The sequence below is a fragment of the Cyprinus carpio genome, chromosome B21 (assembly GCF_018340385.1).
Source record: "Cyprinus carpio isolate SPL01 chromosome B21, ASM1834038v1, whole genome shotgun sequence".
NCBI classification, from domain to species: domain Eukaryota; kingdom Metazoa; phylum Chordata; class Actinopteri; order Cypriniformes; family Cyprinidae; genus Cyprinus; species Cyprinus carpio.
Genome location: NC_056617.1, coordinates 4092799 through 4113279, shown reverse-complemented (window position 1 = coordinate 4113279; position 20481 = coordinate 4092799). Strand labels below are relative to the sequence as shown.

The 20481-nt window shown below is 36.1% G+C and overlaps 1 protein-coding gene across 1 annotated transcript in view; it reads right to left on the bottom strand.

Annotated features, from left to right (window-relative positions):
- Window positions 1-15398, bottom strand: part of LOC109104229 (collagen alpha-1(XXVII) chain A-like) — a 56388-nt gene extending 40990 nt beyond the window's left edge. Inside the window, exons 1-4 of the mRNA XM_042747841.1 lie at window positions 14962-15398; window positions 10065-10132; window positions 6795-8425; window positions 2546-2599 (exon numbers count right to left, since the gene is read on the bottom strand). Of these exons, the coding sequence (XP_042603775.1) occupies window positions 2546-2599; window positions 6795-8425; window positions 10065-10132; window positions 14962-15014 (1806 nt within the window). The 5' untranslated portion in view covers window positions 15015-15398. The remainder of the gene's footprint in view (window positions 1-2545; window positions 2600-6794; window positions 8426-10064; window positions 10133-14961) is intronic.
- Window positions 15399-20481: the final 5083 nt, after the last annotated feature.

Below are 20481 nucleotides of genomic sequence, written 5' to 3'. Positions count from 1 at the left end.
AAGTATGTTTTGGGCATTATGAGTTTTTAGTTTAAAGTGAATGGATCTGAGATGAAACTGAAGATTGAAGAAATTTTCAGAAACTGAGATTGAAGTCAGTTCTTAACTCCATTTGACTTTGACCTTTCATGCGACCCTGACCTTGTTCTTATTTTAAACGACTTCCGATCTGAGGTCAGAGGTCACGGTGAGAGTCAAGGTCAATGGGTGTCATTGGAGGGAAGCAGTCTATAAATAACACCAAAACAAAAAAAAATAAAATCAACTAAAAAAAAACAATAGTGTGTGTGTATTTATATTAGGGCTGTGTGATATACTGAATATTGATGAAATATTAAATATTATGTTGTTGCGTAAAAAAAAGAACCTTGTTGCTAATATAATATTAAACACACAAGAATAAAAAGAACCAAGTCTCTGATTTGCACCCAGACAATGTGATTCACTAAATTATTTTAACCAAACTGTCTAAATCAATAAACATTCAAAATTTGGCTAAAAAAAATGTTTTACATTACTATTTATTCATATATAAGGAGTGAATATGGATCCCCTCGAAAGATGATAATACAAAGATGGACTAAACTGATCAAAAGTGACAGTGATAATACAAAGATGGACTCGAACTGATGTGACAGTAATAATACAAAGATTTCTACAAATAAATTCTGAACTTTCTATTTTATCAAAGAATCCTGGGGGGGGGGTGTGTACACCGTTTCCACTACATGTGACACTGAAGACTAAAAACAATCTAAAAAATACACAAATAAATTTCTTGAGCAGCAAATCAGCATATTAGAATGATTTCTGAAGGATCATGTGACACTGAAGACTGGAATTCAGCTTTGCATTACAGAAATAAATTACAATTTAAAATATATCCAAATGGAAACCAGTTATTTCAAATTATAATAATATTTCAAAATATTAATAGTTTTACTGTATTTTAGGGCACATAAATGCAGACTTGGTGACAATAGGAGGCTTCTTAGCCATGCACTAGGAAAAATCAAAGATTGAGGAGAGTGCAAAGAAAGCTCAAACAGTGCAGGCTGACTTTACTGAAAGACTTCTTTGTTCAAACAAGCAAACACACACACACACACACACACACACAAATAACATACACATTTAACATGAAAAGGGTGCCGGCTGAACAAAGCCTAGCAGTCAGACTTTATAACACATTCTCTAAAATATTTAGCACACACACACACACACACACACACACACCCACACACACACACACTACAATTCAACCACACTACACATTCACTAAACAAACTAAAAAATCCAAACAAAGTCTTGCCATTTTGTCAACAAAGGTCAAAGTTCAAACAAAGTCTCATGGCTCCATGGCTCTCTGTGTTTGACTGAGCTAGATGATTCCTCACAAGAACTCTTCGGTCAAAGGAATAGACCACCCAAAAATGACAAATCATCCATGTAAAATACTCTAAAATACTTCAAATACAGTGGAAAGATGGAATTTAGTACCTACTCGCCTTAGAGGATACCAAACATTTATTTTTGCCATTTATTTTTATTACACTTAAAATATGGCTTAAGAATAATCAATTAAGTGATCACTGCTCTGAATTTTTATATGGAATATAATGTGTGATATACTGCATGTACATCTATCTAATCTATCTAATTGTATTGTCTTTTTTTTTTTATTGTATTATACTGCTGTACCTTTTATATAACATCATCCTGCCCAGGGACATTTTTATTATAATAAATTATTTATATAATAAATATTCACAAGATTTTTATAAACATTTATAAGTATAAAATAATATTTAATGTTTTAATATATACTATGTATAACATTGCTTAAATAAATCAATTTATGATATATTTTATAAATATGCATATTAATAAAATAAGAATTTCTTAAAATATAAATAAAAATTTATATGGAATATAACGTGATATGGTGCACATATTATTATTATTATTTATTTATTTATTTATTTATTTTTTGTTAAATTTTATATTACATCCTGCCCAGGGACTGCAAGTAATACATTAGACATTAACAAATTATTTATTAACATCCACAGAATGTGTGATAAATATTTAGAATTACAAAGTAAGTAACATTTCATTTATTAATATATTAATTGCTGATGAATAATTGTTAATATATTAATAATATGCTATCATTATTAACTATTATTATCACTGCAATTCTTAATGCTTCAAAATGATGTGCATTTGTAGTGATGATATTGTAGCTCAATTAATATTTCATTAAATACACAAAAATTTAAAAAATAGATAAATAGGAATAAGAAAGAGCAAATGAATGAGTGTGACAGTGAGTTAGTCAAGACAGATCCAGAGCGGCGGTTTGTGTATTGTTCTGAGGTCAGTTCGACCTGCTGACCAGACAAAACACAGATACACTCACTAAAGAGAAACAATAAAGCACAAACACACTGGAGCGGACACTGTGTGGCCCTGCATTTTACACACTTCCTGTTTATACCTGAGGTCAAAGGTCAATGGCTCTTTTAGTCTAACACACACTCACCCGAGGTCCTCTCGCCCCTGGCTGCCCTGGTTTCCCTGGAGGTCCCGGGATTCCCTATGAAACACAAGAGTGCTCTTATGAATCAAACACACTCACTGCACAAGTGTGCTAACAGTGCTGCAGGGCTCTGTTTAAAAACTAAACAGCAAAGAGGAAACAGGAAGTCATTCGAGGGAATTTCCTTTTTCTGATAATGAGCTATAGACTTACAGAAGACCTGTAGATCCTGAATCCCACTGTGTGTGTGTGTGTGTGTGTGTGTGTGAGAGAGAGAGAGAGAGAGAGAGAGTTGTGTGTGTGTGTGTGTGTGTATGCAGTGTGTGTTTATGAAAAGATCCCTGTGGTCCTTTTCTCTAGCTTTGAGGGTATGTACCAATCCCACAATCCTACAGTGCTAAGATAATAAAAAAATAACATAATAAATAAACCAATATAGTCTCTTATCTTTTGAATGGTTCATTTCAGTAAATAAATACAAAACACAGAATCAATTATTTATTTTGAAGTTTCATTTCAGTCATCTTTACAGAGAATCAATTTTCATTTTTCTGAAAAATAAATAAAAAAAAAAAACAGATATGATATTATTGTTTCTGAAAATATATTTTTAATTAAAATATATATATATATATTATTTTATAAATATCAAATATTCACTTATTTTGTGAATACTTTACTAATAAATATTTATTAATAAATTGTTTACAAAATAATTAATAAATTTAAAATAATAAAAATATTAATTTATAAAAAATTATTATGTTTACAAAATAATTAATAAATGTATAATATTTTACTTATTAATATAATTTATTTATTAAATATTCACAAAGTATTTTGACAAAAATGTGTATTTATAAAAAATTATTATTTTATGACTTATATAAATTATTTTTAAAATAAATATTTATAAAATTAACATTTATTATTGTAAAATATGTAATTATATTTAAAAATATATTTTATAAATATAAATAAATGTACTGATATTTTATTTTCATAAATCAAATATATTTAATTATAATAATATAATTTATAATATTCATTTATTTTATAATATAATTAATCTATAAAATAAATAACCATTCCTAAAATATATTAGTAAAATTAATTTGTCTTCATAATATTTTAGCAAAATACTTGAAATGAACATACTCGGAAATTATATACAAAAATGATATTACATAACATAAAAACATCACATAAAAGTAAAATAGGTTATGAATGCTATTTCTTGATGATTGTTTTCTGTATTTCAGTATTTTAGTAACAAAAATTAAACATTTTAATTTACATGCCAGCAAAGGCTGTTTGTTACAAAAAAAGCACCACCTTTTTTTCAGAGCATAAACATACTTTACATATCAAATATCATCAAATGTCTAAAAATATCATGGTTATCCGGTAATTTCTCCCAGCTCTATGGCTGAAGCGGTATCATATGTATCAGCATAGTTGTTGAAACAGAGGGTCAGTTGGGTTTTCTGTCCTGCACCCCCAGCGCAGTGCCACGCGGCACAGGATGAAAGCCTTCATTGAGGAGATGAGTGTGTGAGTGAGCTGCTGTGTGTTTATGTTAAGAATCTCAGAGCTCTAGAACTATGGCTCTGTTGATGGAGGCGGGGGATGGGGCTTTCTCACCCACATACATGTACACACAGAACCCCACAACCCTCCAACCGCCCCGTCCTGAATGAACACCCAGATACTCCCATCATGCAACAGTGCTTTCAAACTGTGCTACCTGAGTTTGCAGTACGCAGTACTTTGTGCACAGTATGACACACATGACCTTCGACATTTGCTACTGCATCTCACAAAGCAATGCAACTTCCATTTACAGTGTGCTGAATCAATCTGAAATAACACAAGCAGCACTATCTATATTTTTCCTTGAATTATTAATTAATTGAGAAAATTTAGGGTACTTTTGGATGAAAAATGCAAAGTAACTTATAACCGAACACCACTCGCTAAATTACTTATGCAACATACCAGGGTTACTGTCGTTAACTAAAATGAAAAATATTAAATGGCTTTTTATTAATTGAAATGAAGTGGATTGAAATTGAAATGAAAGAAATGAAATATTAATACTTAATTGAAAAATGCTGAAATAATTTTAGGTGAAAAAGCTAAGTAACTTAGAAATATGCAACACTTCAGGGTTAGTATTGTTAACTAATAGAACTATTAGAGACATTTTTATTAACTGAAAAAAAAAATGGAAATAAAATGACAAAATGATGACAAACTAAATTAAATGTTGCCTTCGCAACTAAGTGAAAAAGGTTTAAGTTGAAGCACTAAAATAAAATAAAATAAAAACTAAAACTGAAATAAAATATTAAAAATATTCGATTTAATATTAATATACAAAAAAATTATTTGAAACACTAAAACTATTAACTGGAAATTTAAATTAAACTAAAAATAATTTAATCCTAAACTAATATAAAAGAAAATCACAAAATCTAATAATAAAAGTAAATATAAAAATAGTAATATTAAAAAAAAAATCTAAAAACAAAAAAGCACAATACACAAACAAAATTACTAAACATTACACTAAAATAAAATTGAAAGTTAATATTAATAAAATATAAATAACACTAAAAAAATAGCACTGCAACACACAGTAGTGACAACAACAGCATACCACTATTTGACCCTGTTTCATGCTAATTTAAAAAATTAGTAGGCAGTTAAAAGCACATACTGCACAGTATTTAGTAAGCAGTAGCATTCATTCTGAACAGAGCTTGTGAGCGTGACGCTAAACACTGTTTTTTGGGGTTATTGTACATTTAAGTAATGCTAAAGATAGTGGCTACAGCTCATTATCTTCAAGTAAACGGTGCACTGCAGCTCGGGGCTGTAAATAATTGCAGACTAAGAAGGTGTGTGCAATCGCCGGGTGTGTTCCTGCCATTTTAGTCAAGTACCTGCTGAACGTGTCTTTATGGTGGATGACTGGGGTTCTGGGTAATTATCCTGCGGTAATGACAGAGAACATTCTCTTGGCTGCTACACACACACATATCTGTGATCCCACCAAATTACACAAAGGTAACCTCAGTGATATGCAGACATAAACAGACACAAGATAAAATGGGTCATTGTTCAACATGTGGGCCGTTTTGTCAAGTTTAGTCAGCTATTTTGGAAAATGCCCTCTAGAGAGTCTGAGTATGATGTCATCACTAACTTTGAACATCCTTGTTAACTAAAGAGATTTGCTTGAAATTTGCTATTGTTGCATCTACAGGACTTTAAAGACGTCGCAGTCCTACTGTTTAAATACGGCTGGCTCACATTTAACACATGACTTGCAATAACTCACTTATCTTTATTTGTTTTTGGGTCACAGGTCAGGAGGTTGCTTTTGAAATTCGGTCTCTAAAAGAAGGTGGTTTCTGATTGATCTGATTGAAATCCCATGCTTAGTTTTCCATGGATGGAATGGGATTGCCTGCTTGTAAAGTTCTGTTTGAGTGTCTGAGTGACTGATAAAATGTTCACTACTTCCCCTGACCTTTGACCCAGCTTTAAAAGCACATCGCTCAACGGCTTTTAAGAAAACACTAACATGAGAGAAGGATGAATGCATGTGCAAACTATACAGCTATTACCAACACATTTTTGACCCAAAATTGATAATAATGACACAAAAATACAAGCAATATTGAGCCGTTTACATCCTTTAAGGAGCATTTGATCCACCTTAAAACTGCAGAACTGTGTTTGTGTAACCAGTCTATATCAATATAAATCCAGCAATCATATATTTTTTAATTTTTCATGCATTGTATATATAGTTCTTATTGCTGCAAGTAAAAATAACACCTCATTAATCAATATGCACATGGTCCCTTTTAAAACATCATAACTAGGCATGAGAAGTGATAAAACTATCTTTTCCATGTTAATCAGATTTTTTGTCCTGATGATGGCAACCAGCAAAACTTTAGGGAAACCATTAGGAAACCATGGGAAATTTAGTCAGTCTGCTGGATTCATATTGGTACGGTACCATGCAAGATAGTCCCGCCCACAGAGAAATTTCATTGGTCAAAAATCTTGCTCCACATGTAACTGAATCTGATATTGCCAAAAAGATATCCTTTACATTTTTATATACGTGTCAATATGGTTGGCGTGAGTATTTATATCTCCTCATGTGCCCATTTTTAGCAACAAATTGAAATTAATCGAACACATATAGACACAAACAATGCAGCTCTCTCACCATTTTCCCAGGATCTCCTTTTTGTCCCGGCGGTCCAACCAGAAGCGAAAAGTATGTGGGCTCTGCCTCAAAGCTCTGGAAATCATTGAAAGCTGGGAGAGTCACAGATTGGACGGCAAACCTTGGAGTGCTTGGTGTGACAGGTGTTTTCGGCTTTTCAAGAATGACTTTGGGGGTCTCCAGAGTTTTTGGTGGTTTGTTTGGTGCATCGGTGGTGAACGGTGTGGATTTGGGTGTCGGAAGGATTTTTTTGGGTGTAGTGTTTGGGGCAGCAGTGGATTTTGGGGTTGGGAGTGTGGTTTGGGGTGAGCGTTGGGTGCTTGTTTTGAGCTGGAGTGGCTTTTTATTAGTTGGAGATGGTCTTTTGGGCGCGGTCGGTTCTGGGCCGGATAACGGTTTGAGAATGCCATTGTGTTTCTTTTTAGGATTGACAGGTTGAGCACCAGTAGAACTGTTCTTCGTTGGGTTGATCTTGGTGGGCTTTGGTGCAAGGGTTGGTTTCTTTACCGTGGGTTTTACAGTTGCTGGTTTGGAAGGTTTTGGCGGCGTAGGTTTGGGACCAGTTGTTTTTGAACTTCCAGGTTTGGAAGAAGTAGGTCGAGCAATTGTGGGCTTTGGTCCGGAAGGCTTAGTTGCACTAAGCTTTGGAGACGTTTTTCCTGGAGTGGGTTTGGATCCAGCTGGTTTTGTAGGGGTAAGCCAGACCGCTCCAGGCTTTGAGGCAGTCGGCTTGCTGCTTTTGGGTGTCCTGAGAGTAGATTTGGGGGTGACAGAATTTAAATATCCCCAAGATAAAGGAGTTTCAAGTCCAGTTTGCATCAAGGAAAGGGGTGGAGGTGTGGTAGACGTGGGTTTAGGTGGTACACCGTCGCTCGTTCTCACTGCAGAAGACCCTCGTGCGCCATTTATGGATGTCCAAAGGAAATTAGTGGGAGTGAAAGTGAAAGTGCGATTAGGTGGTAACGTGTGGGCCAATAGTGGTGGGGCGTGTCGGGACGGGAGGGGAAGTAGAGCTGGAGGCACTGGCCTGTAGGTGTCATTTTCTCTGCACTGCCTGCGGATGGCGCTGCAGTAGTTCTGCTGCGCTTGTGCTGAGGGCACCACGTCAAACTGGCAAACTGCGCCCTCGAAGGGTACCGCACCTGGAAGCAAAGCGCTGGTGCCGCCCAAGCGGAAGGTCCCGCGAGGGTTCAGGCGTTCGGGAAGTACAAGGAGTTTCTGCGTAACTCCCCCATCGCTCTCCGAGCAGGGAGAGTGTAGGGTCACTGATTGGCCATTTAAAACGAAGGCTAAATGATGCCAGCGCCCATCGTGGAGGTTGTATGGGAAGACTGCGGCATTCACAGGGCCGGTGTGAAGCGTGAGCTTGCCGGGTGAAATTTCCAGCCCGAGCTGAATCCGTTTCCCCGATAGGACGGAAAAGAGAAATGCTGAGTTTAAGCGGTGAGATCGTACGCTCAGGATGATAGTGCAGTTCCAGAAGAGTTCTGGTGGGAACACGCTCCGTGTTGCCGTGGTAACTCGTGCCCGTGTGGTGAGGATGACTCCAGAGTGGAGGGAGATGACGCCAGCGGGAACGGTGCGAGAACCGAGCTCAGCACGCAGAGCCAACCGCTGCAACACGTCCACATCTGCAGCACAAAGCAAAAGACACCTTAATACACACATATACGCTTTTACATTTGGAGTTATATAATATGATAAATGAAAAATAAAATATAAAGTATACATTTAACATTTTAACATAAATACACACACAATATAATTAGACACAAACATAAATAAATACACACACACACACACACACACACACACACACACACACACACACACACACACACACACATATATATATATATATATATATATATATATATATATAGCATCTAGATGACTAACACAGATGAACACATTAAAGCCATAAAACTTTCATTTTGATTTCATGGCATCTTGAGGAGATCCATGACTTCGCATTACATCATTTTAATGCGCTAATTCAGTTTTGTGCCATGTGTGTTAAATTCCAGCAGGAAAACATCCTCCGAGGCTAAAACGAAGCAAAGAGTTAACAGCTGCATGTCTGATGCCAGAACTCTACTGCTAAAAACTGGCTATTGACAAGGAAAATTTGTGAACTTATCACAGTGAACTTGTGCATGTGTGTTTCACTTGGGTCAGCGTTTGGCTTCACGAGGCCAGGACTGAGCCAAGCGTATGAGAACAGCAGCAGAAACTACTTCATTCACACAATAGAACACTGTCTGAATGATGCATTTGATTGCGTAAATGAACGTGTGTTTGTGTTTCACATCAATATCATGAATCAATAGTCAGCAAAACCGTGAAGGACTATCAGTGGTGCATGTTACTGTGCTGTCATCAGCTAATCAGGGTCGTAATTTGTTGGTGTAATTAGTCACATGGCATTTACAGCTAAGGTGACTAGCTCAAAAAAAATAAAAAAGTAAAAAAAAATAAAAAACAGGTATTCAGCATAATTATTAGGCAAACCCAAAAATGCACTGTGATATGCACCATGAAAAATTTTGTTGTTGGACAATCAAATTTTTTTTAATATAAATATACTAAAACTATAGGCTATATAATATATAATATAATATACATTATATTATTTATTTATTTATTGTAATTTAAAATGGGCCAAGCCAACTGATGAACTCAGTAAACTCTTGTTGCTGTCATGTGAATGGATCTTAATGCCTGTGATCTTTGGTTTGATTTAGTACATTTATCATAACTTTAATCCCAGGCCTTTTCATATGTCTGTCTGTCTTACTGTCTAGAGATCAGCATGAATCAGCACTCAAGTGGGAACATGATGTCATTTTTTTTCTATAAAACAGACATGCACTCACACACACACACACACACACACACACACACACACACACACACACACACACACACACACACACACACACACTCGTTCATGTAAAATGGGTTATAGAACATGCTTTACTGAGGAAAAAGTGCTTGGAACTGAGAGACATTTGGCAAAAGAAAATGTAAAAGTCAGGTAAGGAAACTCATACGTATGTGAGGGAGGGTGTTTGAGTTTCATGAATCAAGGTTTAAAGTTTAATGTTGTAAAATTTTCCAAACTTAGCGGAAAGTGCAAGAACATGACACTTTATTATTGTGCAATAATTCAGTGGCCTCAAAAATCTACCATTTCCATTGCAATCACACATACGCAAACAAATTTAGCATTTTCATAAACATAAAAGTCATTTTTGTTTCATATCTTACCTTCAAAGAGTACTTGGCTGAATCCGAAAGAAGTACAGTAAAGTAGAATACACAGAAGAAGAGCTCTCCTAGGGACACACAGAGAAAGGCAAAGTTACTCATTTGAATTTCCACGATTTTTGCGGCTAGCAGAGTTAAATGTTGAATCAGACCTTTACATAACAGAAGCCACTTGTCAAAACATCATCATTACAATGGAGGTACACATTTCAGGCTTCTTGCACTGGCCTCAACCCAAAGAAGTGGAAAATTTTACTGGCAACACCATCTTTCCGGAGCGAGTGGAGCGAACCATCAAACCGATGGATGATGCCGGCCAGTTAAATGTATTTCCATGTTTATAGTCAATGAAAACATTGTGCTGCCTGTTTCTTTTCTTTCTTTTGGAAAATGGTCAAAATATGTACACAAGTGTATACATTTAGAAGAGAGTTTAATTGCGGTTACACAATGTGGACAAAATAAAATTAATTTCCCACAGTTGAGAATTTTACAAAATCATCTTAGCATATTAACGATGCATCAACATTAACATTCTGGCCAATACTGATTATTTTCATGTTATAGCCGATAACTAATAAATAGTCAATCATAGTAAAACACTAGAATCATTTCAGATGCTACAGTGAATCTAGCCACCCTACCATTGGAAAATGTATATTCTTTTCAGCAAATATGCATTAAATAAATCAGAAGTGTAAAGATGTTTATATTACAAAAGGTTTCCATTTCAAATAAATGCTATTCTTTTGAACTTTGCATTCATCAAAAGCCTGAAAATAATTAAGCAGCACAACTATTTTCAACATTGATAATAATCAGAAATGTTTTCATTTAACAGCAAATCAGCATATTAGAATGATTTCTGAAGGATCATGTGACACTGAAGACTGGAGTAATGATGCTGAAAATTCAGCTTTGCATCACAGGAATTAATTACATTTTAAAATATATTCAAATTGAAAACACAATATTTTTTCAAAATATTACTAATTTTACTGTATTTCTGAACAAATAAAGGCAGCTTTGGTGAGCAGAAGAGAATAAAAAAACATAATTATTCCAAACCTATTGTTGGAAGTGTACAATACGAAAAAATATTTCGATATTTGCTAAAATACATTCAACAGTTATGAAACGATTGTCAGATGAAAGCAAAGGTAATTTATAAAATAATCTACACAAATATCTAATACTGGCAGTTAAAAAAAGCCTAATATCGGTTTACCGTAGCAAACACCACTTATAAACTTTATGCGTGACGGATCCACAAAGGAACCTCAGATGTAGTTTTTGCTAGACTGACCCTGATGAACTTTGACCTTTGAACCCTAACCTCTGATTTCACAGGCACATGAAAGAGGAAGTGACTTGCAGGGGAAGGATTTCAATTATGATTGGCAGCATAGACGGCGCGCTAAACCCCCACCGTGTCTGCGGACATATTTGTGTGACTGAGACAGCTGCTTTAAACATTACCTGCTGACCACAAATCACACACTCTTTTATCTATCACATACACACACGGTCCTAGACTCCCCCAGGATCCCGTACCCGAGTCAGGAAGTGAAGCATCTCGCCGCAGAGTTTCTCAGCCAATCAGAACGGCAGAAACACCGGCCAGTCTGACCTCACAGTTAGTAAGCCACCACAAACAGACGAGTGAGAATCTGTGTGTGTGTGTGTGTGTGTCGCAGCTGAACGTGCTCTTTCTATTGTGTGTGTGCTGCAGAAAATGACTCATGTATGTGTCAAGCATCCCTTGAGTCTCATAAACACTGTGCGAGTGAATATTTGTATATTGCAATAACTGAACTTTTTGTAGGAAATGTTGTATGAAAACCTGCATGAGAAAACTGACAGATTTACATCCCTCAGTGTTGCTAAAATATCCAATAACTCAAGCTATTATCCAATAACCAAAGCAGATTTAGAAGAGAAAGTGAATACAAGTGTAAGTTTGAGGGACTATTACTTATAGAAACCTTTTACCTCCATGTGATACAAATACAAAAAGGTCATTGCAACGATTTCTCTCACAATTCTGACTTTTAATTCACATAATTCTAAATTTATCTCTCAAAATTCTGACCTTTTTCATTAATTTGGAAAGAAAAAAAGTCAAAACTGTGAGTTTAAATTTCACAGTTCTGCCTTTATTTCTTGTAACTCTGAGGGAAAAAAATAATTTTGAGGAAAAAACCCAGAAAAAATTCCATTAGGAGATGTTGCCAATTGGAAAAACAATCAAATCAAATAAATACTCATTATAATTATATACAATTATTATATAAGATTATTAGAAGTCTACTGCATTAAAGTAAAAGTGTATTTACTGTTAATAGTACATTGAGCTCTCGGGTTTCCCACTTCCAGGCCTACAGAGTTATTTAGTGAGTGGAATTTTCTCAATGGTAGCAACCACATATACACAAATGTGTAAACTCACACACACACCATGTACACAGACGACTAAAAAGCCCCATCCTTGCATACAACAACCCTTCTCTTTCTCTCTCTTGCTTCAGTAATAGAGGAGTGGAAAATTCCTTCCGTTCGGCACACAGTGATGAACATTGATGAGGAAGAACCTGACCCCTGCTCTACAACACCCTCTCTCTGGATTTTTCTTTAACATTTAGATGCAAAATACAAGTTTGTGTTAAAATCCGGACGTATTTATGTATATATGTAGGAAATGAGAACACATCTCTCACATAGATGCTCCTAAATGATTATATATTTATATATATATTCGGGTCAGGTCGTGAGTTGGTGCACTGTAGGGCGCACCCTAGCGGACAGTGGCGGAAGCGCGAGCGATCCGGTTACAGGCCGCTCACAGGAGAGATCAGCGCCGTCAGAAAACAAACGAACAGCGGTAGAGAGCGCAGAAGAGACCGCACAAGATGCACTAACCCAGAGGAACCGTACAAATAATTATGAAACGGATAGTTGATTGGTTAATTTAGCGTTTCAGCTGTGCAAAAATACCCTACTCACACAGCTATGGCACCAAACACCTGTTCACCAGCTACTGTGTGTATCACTGCGCACTTCGGTTTACACCTCAGGGACTAGATCTTTGAGCGAAAGTATGGCACATCTTCATAGTAAAATAACGTTTTATGGAAAACATATTATGTCTATAATTGATTAGCATCACCGCATTGCAATTTCTGTTTAGTTTACTGTCTAGTTTACTGGAAGTTGTTCAAGCGCTTCAAGGCCAAGACTGACTCGTGGCCTTTTCTCCTAGTTTCGTTTTTCATTCATTTATTCATTCACTTTAAGAGACTCTTTTTTTTTTAGCTTTTCTGCAACAGATTCGAGCAATGCATTTGGGAAGATATCATAAAATATGTTGTATAACGGTTGTCAGAAAGCTCACTTTAAACTCTTCAGTACAAGCACAGTTATAATATGTATAACTTCTAGAGTATTTTTTACCTGATGAAACATTTGCTGGTTTCTTAGAAACCTTATAGGTTCCATCAATCTTAGTTTATGATATAAATAGCCTAACTAGTCGCGAACGTTCTATAATAGAACGTAGCATAAACCCTTCCTGGAACGTTACAATTGGGAACGTTCCTGGAATCCCAATTTGATTCTCATCTGGCTGTCCTGTCAGCTATTCTATGACCTCTGAACAAGTTGTTTCATTCATTCACTTTTGTCACAGTTGTGGGTGTGAGGAACGGAAGTCTTGTTTGTTTAGCGTCACTGTGCGGTTTGCACTGTGATGCTCAGTGGCAAATACACACGTACACACACACACAAGCACAGTGAGCCTATTTTGAACCGAGGTGTCCAAAAAAACCGTCCAAGAATTCCATGTTTCCACGAGCGCCTCAAATACTCAACAGTCAAGAACCTAGAGCGCGTTTCCCTCGTGCTAAAAAACACAGGAACCGAATGATGTTCACGACATTAACCAAATAAACTACTCTGACGTTACACCGATTCTGAATCAACAGCGCGACCAGTGTAGTCCGATTCAACGAATCACAGGCTACGAGTCGGTTCATTAAAGTGAATCAAAAACACTTGAATCTATTGAAGCGGTCGCTGAATTAATTAGAATGAATCGTAAATCACTGTTGGACTCGTTGAACTAAACACGGACCGATTGTTAAAAGGTTAAAGACAACGCGTAGATTAACAAAAACATTATCAATTTTGTAGAACTTGCTGATGTTTTTAAATGAATGCATGCATTTAATGTTATCAGGTAGGTTATTTATGTCAATATATAGTAAAAAGAAATATTGGAATGTATGCAACACTAAAATGAAAAAGAATATAAATCTGAAATAATGTCATTAAACAGTGATTCAATTTATTTCTCAAATGTATTAAAAATTAAATGGAATCATAAAGGAACCTGAATCGTTCATAAGAGTCGGGACCATTTACTAAAAAAAAGGAAAAAGAAAGAAAACAGCGACCACGCTTCCTACGTAAACTGCTCCTCACTAAAGTTAGAAATGAACCCAAAGACCTGATCCACAGACAGTTAAGACCTTATGCTCTATGCCTGTGCGCAAAAGGTTTATATTAAACTGACCTTGGAGTTCTTGCACCTCTCAAGAAACCTATGCCGCCTGCGCGTAATGATGGTAAAGAGCTGGCTCTTGCACATCTCTGCTGGTACACCTGGACCCTTTCAGTTAAAGATCTGTTTCTGTTCAGTTCTGAACGCTGGCCAAGCTACACAGGTAGAGCGGCGCGCACGAACAAGCGCCCATTCACCCGGCACCAACACACACAAACCAGCGCGCCCTGCGCAAACATCCAGCCACCAAGCGCTCTTTGTCCCCGGGGTTACCGGCGAACGGAGGCGGCCGACCTGCGTGACTGTTGGTACCTGAGCTGAGGTAAAACTGAAACTTACTTTGCCACCAGACGAGAGGTTCTGCGGACTCTCCTTCGGGTCGCTAAATTCATTTGTATTCATTTGTCCCGGCAGTCAAAATCCTGATCCGTTAATCTGCGTGACTGCGTCGCTGCCCGAAAGTGCGAGCCGTCGTCTCATGCATCGGATAAACCGTGGTGCGGAATGAGCGCGATCTCCCACCGGTCTGCTGCGCGACACCACCATAAATCCCTCCCGTGGAGCGACGGGAATAATCCGCGGGCGATTCTGTCCGGTCCTGCCCGGGTGCTGTAGGCATTTATGCCGGGTTGGCAACGGCTACAGCAGCTACTGGATGTTTGGTGCTTGGGGGGTTTGAGGAGTCAGGAGTGGAAGTTTCTCCTTTTTTAAATAGTAGTTTGGAGAGCAGCTGTGGAGAGCGCCGGGTGTCGGGTTTCACGGCCGCCGTACATAACGCCCCTTGTGGGAGGGCACACCGGGGCACCTCAGCTTCTGCCAAGGTTAGGCTACCAATGGGCTTTTCACACTTCAAGATGTTAACCCTGGGTCAATTTTAAGACAGGATTAACTCTGGACCGTCTTGTTCCAGGTTGCAGACTGTTCGTGTTTTATATTTCAGAATTATTGGTTTAGGCAAAGCAGTAGCAAGCACAAACTTTTTTTTTTTTTCATGCACTGGTTTTTCACAAGGTTTTCTTTTTTCAGACTAATGGACCTTAAATGTCTGTTTTATTACACTTTTATCTATTTGCGTCTGGCAATCCATTTCAATACATATTTTTAACCCTTTCCACTCTTATTCTAGATTTCCGCCTTAATTTGACAAACTCTACACACATACAGTGCAAGAAATGTAAAATACTACTGCCTAATGTATTCCTGATGTAATCAATCAACTGGAAGGATGGTGATGTCTACATGTTTGTTTGCTTTTTCCCTGTTGCTTTAAATCCAATTTAAAAGACAATTAATATACAGAAGATATTACTGATTTCACTAAACTGACACTATCAAATGAGAACAAAAGCTGGAAGTGAAATGAGCTGGATAATGATGCTATTGTCTTCTGGAGAGCTGCAATTGAAAAACAACTGAAAAGTCATTTCATAATCAATTAATTTTGCAACACATTGGAAATATTCAGTTTTTGCATTATGAACTGACTTTAAAAATAAACTAAAAAAAAAAAAAAAATTTGGACAAAGACACAACTTCTACATCTGTTTCCATATCCACTAATATGGCATTAATATGAAATCAGAACTGAACCTTACTTTTTTAATACAAGTTCCTAGGCTGATTTATCATTATTCTAAAGAGAAACAATGTTTGTCTTTGTATTCCTTCATCAAAATGTAATAACATGCTGTCACTGACACAGCCTTCCAATCCTCCCTCCAAACACCTGAATCATAAAAACACTTTTCACCATCCACTCAACTGTTGACAAATAAAATCAAGTCCTGTCCCTACTTTTTTCTGTCACATATTGTGTTTTACTCTGAAATATATCACATTATTAAAGTAAAACGGGTTGCAAGCATCATTTTAAGACATAGACTCAGCATCTGACTGTACAAATCTCATGAATATTTAATGAGCCAATCACTGTCTGTTGCTAAACAGCTTGACTTAACATCCTAGGATTACACTGTTTCAGATTCTACACATTTGGGATAGCGATGCTATAACTTCTTGAGCAGGGCTTTATAACCTAGGGTTCAAAAAGGTGCTGAAATGATTAACTTTCTTAACCTGTGAAAAACCTTCACAGAGTCTGAAGTCCTGGCTGCTCCCTGCAGAGCTCTCAATTGTGCTCTGTGCTAAATCATTTAAGCATGAAGAATAACAGCAAACATTTTAAGCATTCTGAGTTTCTGTATGCTTGTTCAGAGGAAAAACAAGTCTGAAAACTTACTGCATAAAGCATTTCCTCTAATTATGTGCATTTTGGATGCGTAACCACCACTTAAACCTGACAATTTGCCATGGATATTTAGCAGCGTAAAGTTAGAGCTTATTTACCTCGCTGTAAAGATACAGATTCTGATCTAAATATGGGCCACACACGCCCACATCCAGACCGGGAACGTCCCACCCTGTAAACGCGAGCGTATTTAAGTATACATTTCTCCTGTACCGCTGGCCATCAGCAAGAGTGTGTTTATCCCTCCATCAGTCACTTGATATTCTTTCATCTTCATGCTTGATGTCAGCATCAGTTTAGCGTTTGGTTGTGTACGTCACTAATAGATCATGCTGCGATGAGGCCACACACCTGTATACACCCAGCTTTATTATGAGGGTTTTATGTTAATTTACAGTAAGATAGAAGCTCCATGAGGGTCACATGAACCTAAACACATGAAATCAGTGTTTAACAGAGCATATAAAATATTGCAACATAAAACACCTAAGCAGAACTCGGTTAAGTCAACATGAAATCAAATGTGACCTGATTTACTTTCTTCATACACATTTGGCTCTATTGCCCATGATTCATTAGTGCAATTTATTTTAAAGTAAAAATGTTTGTCTTTGTAATCTTTCATCAAAATGTTTTTTTATATATATACACACACACACACACAGAGAAAGAGAGACGTTCAAACATTTGGGATCAGTAAGATTTTTTATGTTTTTTAAAGAAGTTTCTTATGCTCATCAAGGCTGCATTTATTAAAAAATACAGAAAAAAACAGTAATATTGTGAAATATTATTGCAATTTAAAATAATGGTTTTCTTTTTTCGTATACTTTAAATATAAAATATTCCTATGTTGAAAAGCTGAATCTTCATCAGCCAATACTCCAGTTTTCAGTGTCAAATGATCCTTCAGAAATCATTCTAATTTATTATCTAATTTATTTATTATCAATGTTGGAAACAGTTGTGCTGCTTAATTATTTTTATTTTTAATTTTTTATTTTTTTGCAATCCGTGATATTTTTTTCAGGATTCTTTGAAATTTTTTTAAAAGAACAGCATTTATTTAAAACAGAAATCTTTTGTAACAATACACTACTGTTCTAAAGTTTGGGGTCAGTAATTTTTTCCCCTTTCTTTTTTTGAAAGAAATTAATACTCTGATTCAGCAAGGATGTTTTAAACAAACAAACAAACAAACAAACAAACAAACAAACAAAAACTTATATTGTTGGAAAAGATTTCTATTTAAAATAAATGCGTTCAGACTCCTGAAAAAATTCTCACAGGTTCCCAAAAACATTAAGCAGCACAACCGTTTTTTATTTTTAATTATTAAATAAATTCTAAAACCACACTAATTCCATTCAAACCTCAAGCTTAGTTTTATCAACAGCAAGAGGCCGTGCATGTGTGTGAAACAAAGAAACCGATTACTTTCCTGAAATGAAGCGTGAATGAACTGTTTTGGCTTCTTTTCTGTGTTTTTGTCCAATCTGTCATTACTGTGGCACGAATGTTGCTTTTGCATTCAGACATCTGTGTATCATTCTCTGTTACACTGTTATTCATGTATCAGAGAATGTTAAGACCATGTCTACAAATGAGGCTAATTTGTCCTGCTAATCCTCTTTATGAACTAATCCATCATCTCACAAGAGTTTCCCAGAGCTCAGGCCCTACAGAAACTATAGCACCACAGTTCAGAGGTCACTGGACGGCTTCAAGCTACAACATGGCTGGAATACTACCATACTGCTTACTGCATACTGTGAAGTGTACTATTTGGGGTCATTTTAAAATATATACAAATAGAAAATAGTCATTTTTAAACAGTAAATTCTAATGCAATAAATATTATTTGCATGTAGGTCCATCCATTTATCTAATAAATATTTTTACATGTATTTTAAAGTTTAGAATTTAAACAACCTTGCATTGTGTAGACAATTGCTTGGTGTATAGGGCCCCATTCCTGTATTTTGCCTGTGGCCCCCAAATCACTAAATCCGCAGAGTTATTGCAGGTCGAACACACGTACACATGCATTATGCATCCAATGCCACATACTTAATTTGGCTTAATTACCTGCTACATGATTTGGCAAATATAGTGTCATGTAGTCATCACAAATGGAGAGAAAATTCACATAATGTGCATACTAGTACAAGTAGTATGGTAGTATAACATAGTAGTGATATGGAAGCTTGTTTCCGCCATGGAATTAAAAAAATAATAATTAAAACTTTTTATTAGTTTATTTCTCACAATTCTGACTTTCAGAATTATAACCTCAGGATTTAACACGCAAAAGTAAGAATTGTGAGATAAAAAGGTTTATTTATTTTTTTAAATTCTGTTCTTTTGAACTTTCTACTCATCAAAGAATAAAAAAGTAAAATATTTTAATTAGATTTTTTTTTTTATTATTACATGACGGAAACAAAAAACCCTCAGAATTCTGAGAAAGTCAGAACTGCGAGATTTAAAATCAGGATTATAAACTGCAAAAAAAAAGTTTATATATCACTATTATGACATTTTTCTCAGAATTCTGAGTTTATACAGTATCTTGCAATCCTCTTTTTTTTCAGAAATGCAAGGAAAAATTTGTGAGATAAAATTCTACTTTTTTATATTTTTTATTTAGTGGAAACAAGCTTCCATAGTGATTTATATCCTGTAAAATATTTTGCAAAGTGGTTTAGACTAGTAACTATTGTCTTATTCTGAGCAAAAGATCCACCTGTAGTTCATCTACACACCTTCTGCCTCAGGCTACACACACACTTCGAAAGCAAATACACACACGCTGTTGTCCAGGACATTTACTTGGAGTCTCTTAATTGTGTGCTTTACACTTAGTTCCTCCTACTGTGTTTCAGTCAGGGTTTTATTCAGTATTGTGCTAAAATTACAGACTAGCTTGTGTGCATCATTGTGTGTGTGTGTGTGTGTGTGTACTTTAGTGTACCACCCAGACGGCTTTGATTATGCTCATGCTGACCCAAAGCTTTAATTACAGTCCAAACCAAATGATCCCAACACTCCACAAATAACCCGGGTCAGACCAGATCAAACGCTCGACGAGCTCACACACCATCATTAAGCAGGACACGCCCCTAAGTCTGCCAGCCACGCCCTGAGCCAATCGCAGAGCGGCATCCAAGGAAAAGAAAACATGAAATAACTCATAATACTCATAAACTAACAAAGGATGGAAAGTCTTTTCCACAAACGACCAAATAATGATCCATGCTCAGCAAAAAGCAGCCTCAAATGACTTCAAGCTTCTTAATCATTTAAACTCAATCAACCAATGATAAATTTGCCCATTTCAAGAGTTTTGAAATCTTCAATATGTGTAAAACGTAGTGCAAAAATTCAATATGTGCAAAAAAAGTAGGGTTAAATATAGCAAGAGAGAGAGAGAGAATAATTGTTAGTGGTGTTTGCCCATGCAAAATAGTAATAGCTTGCTTTAGTAAACACCACTAATGAGAAAGTTAATAAATGAGAAGTGGCTAGTTATCTGTTGGATTTGTGTGCATGCGGTGTTTTATCAGCTGTTCTGTGTTTCAGTGCCGACCACAGATCATCAGGATAATAGC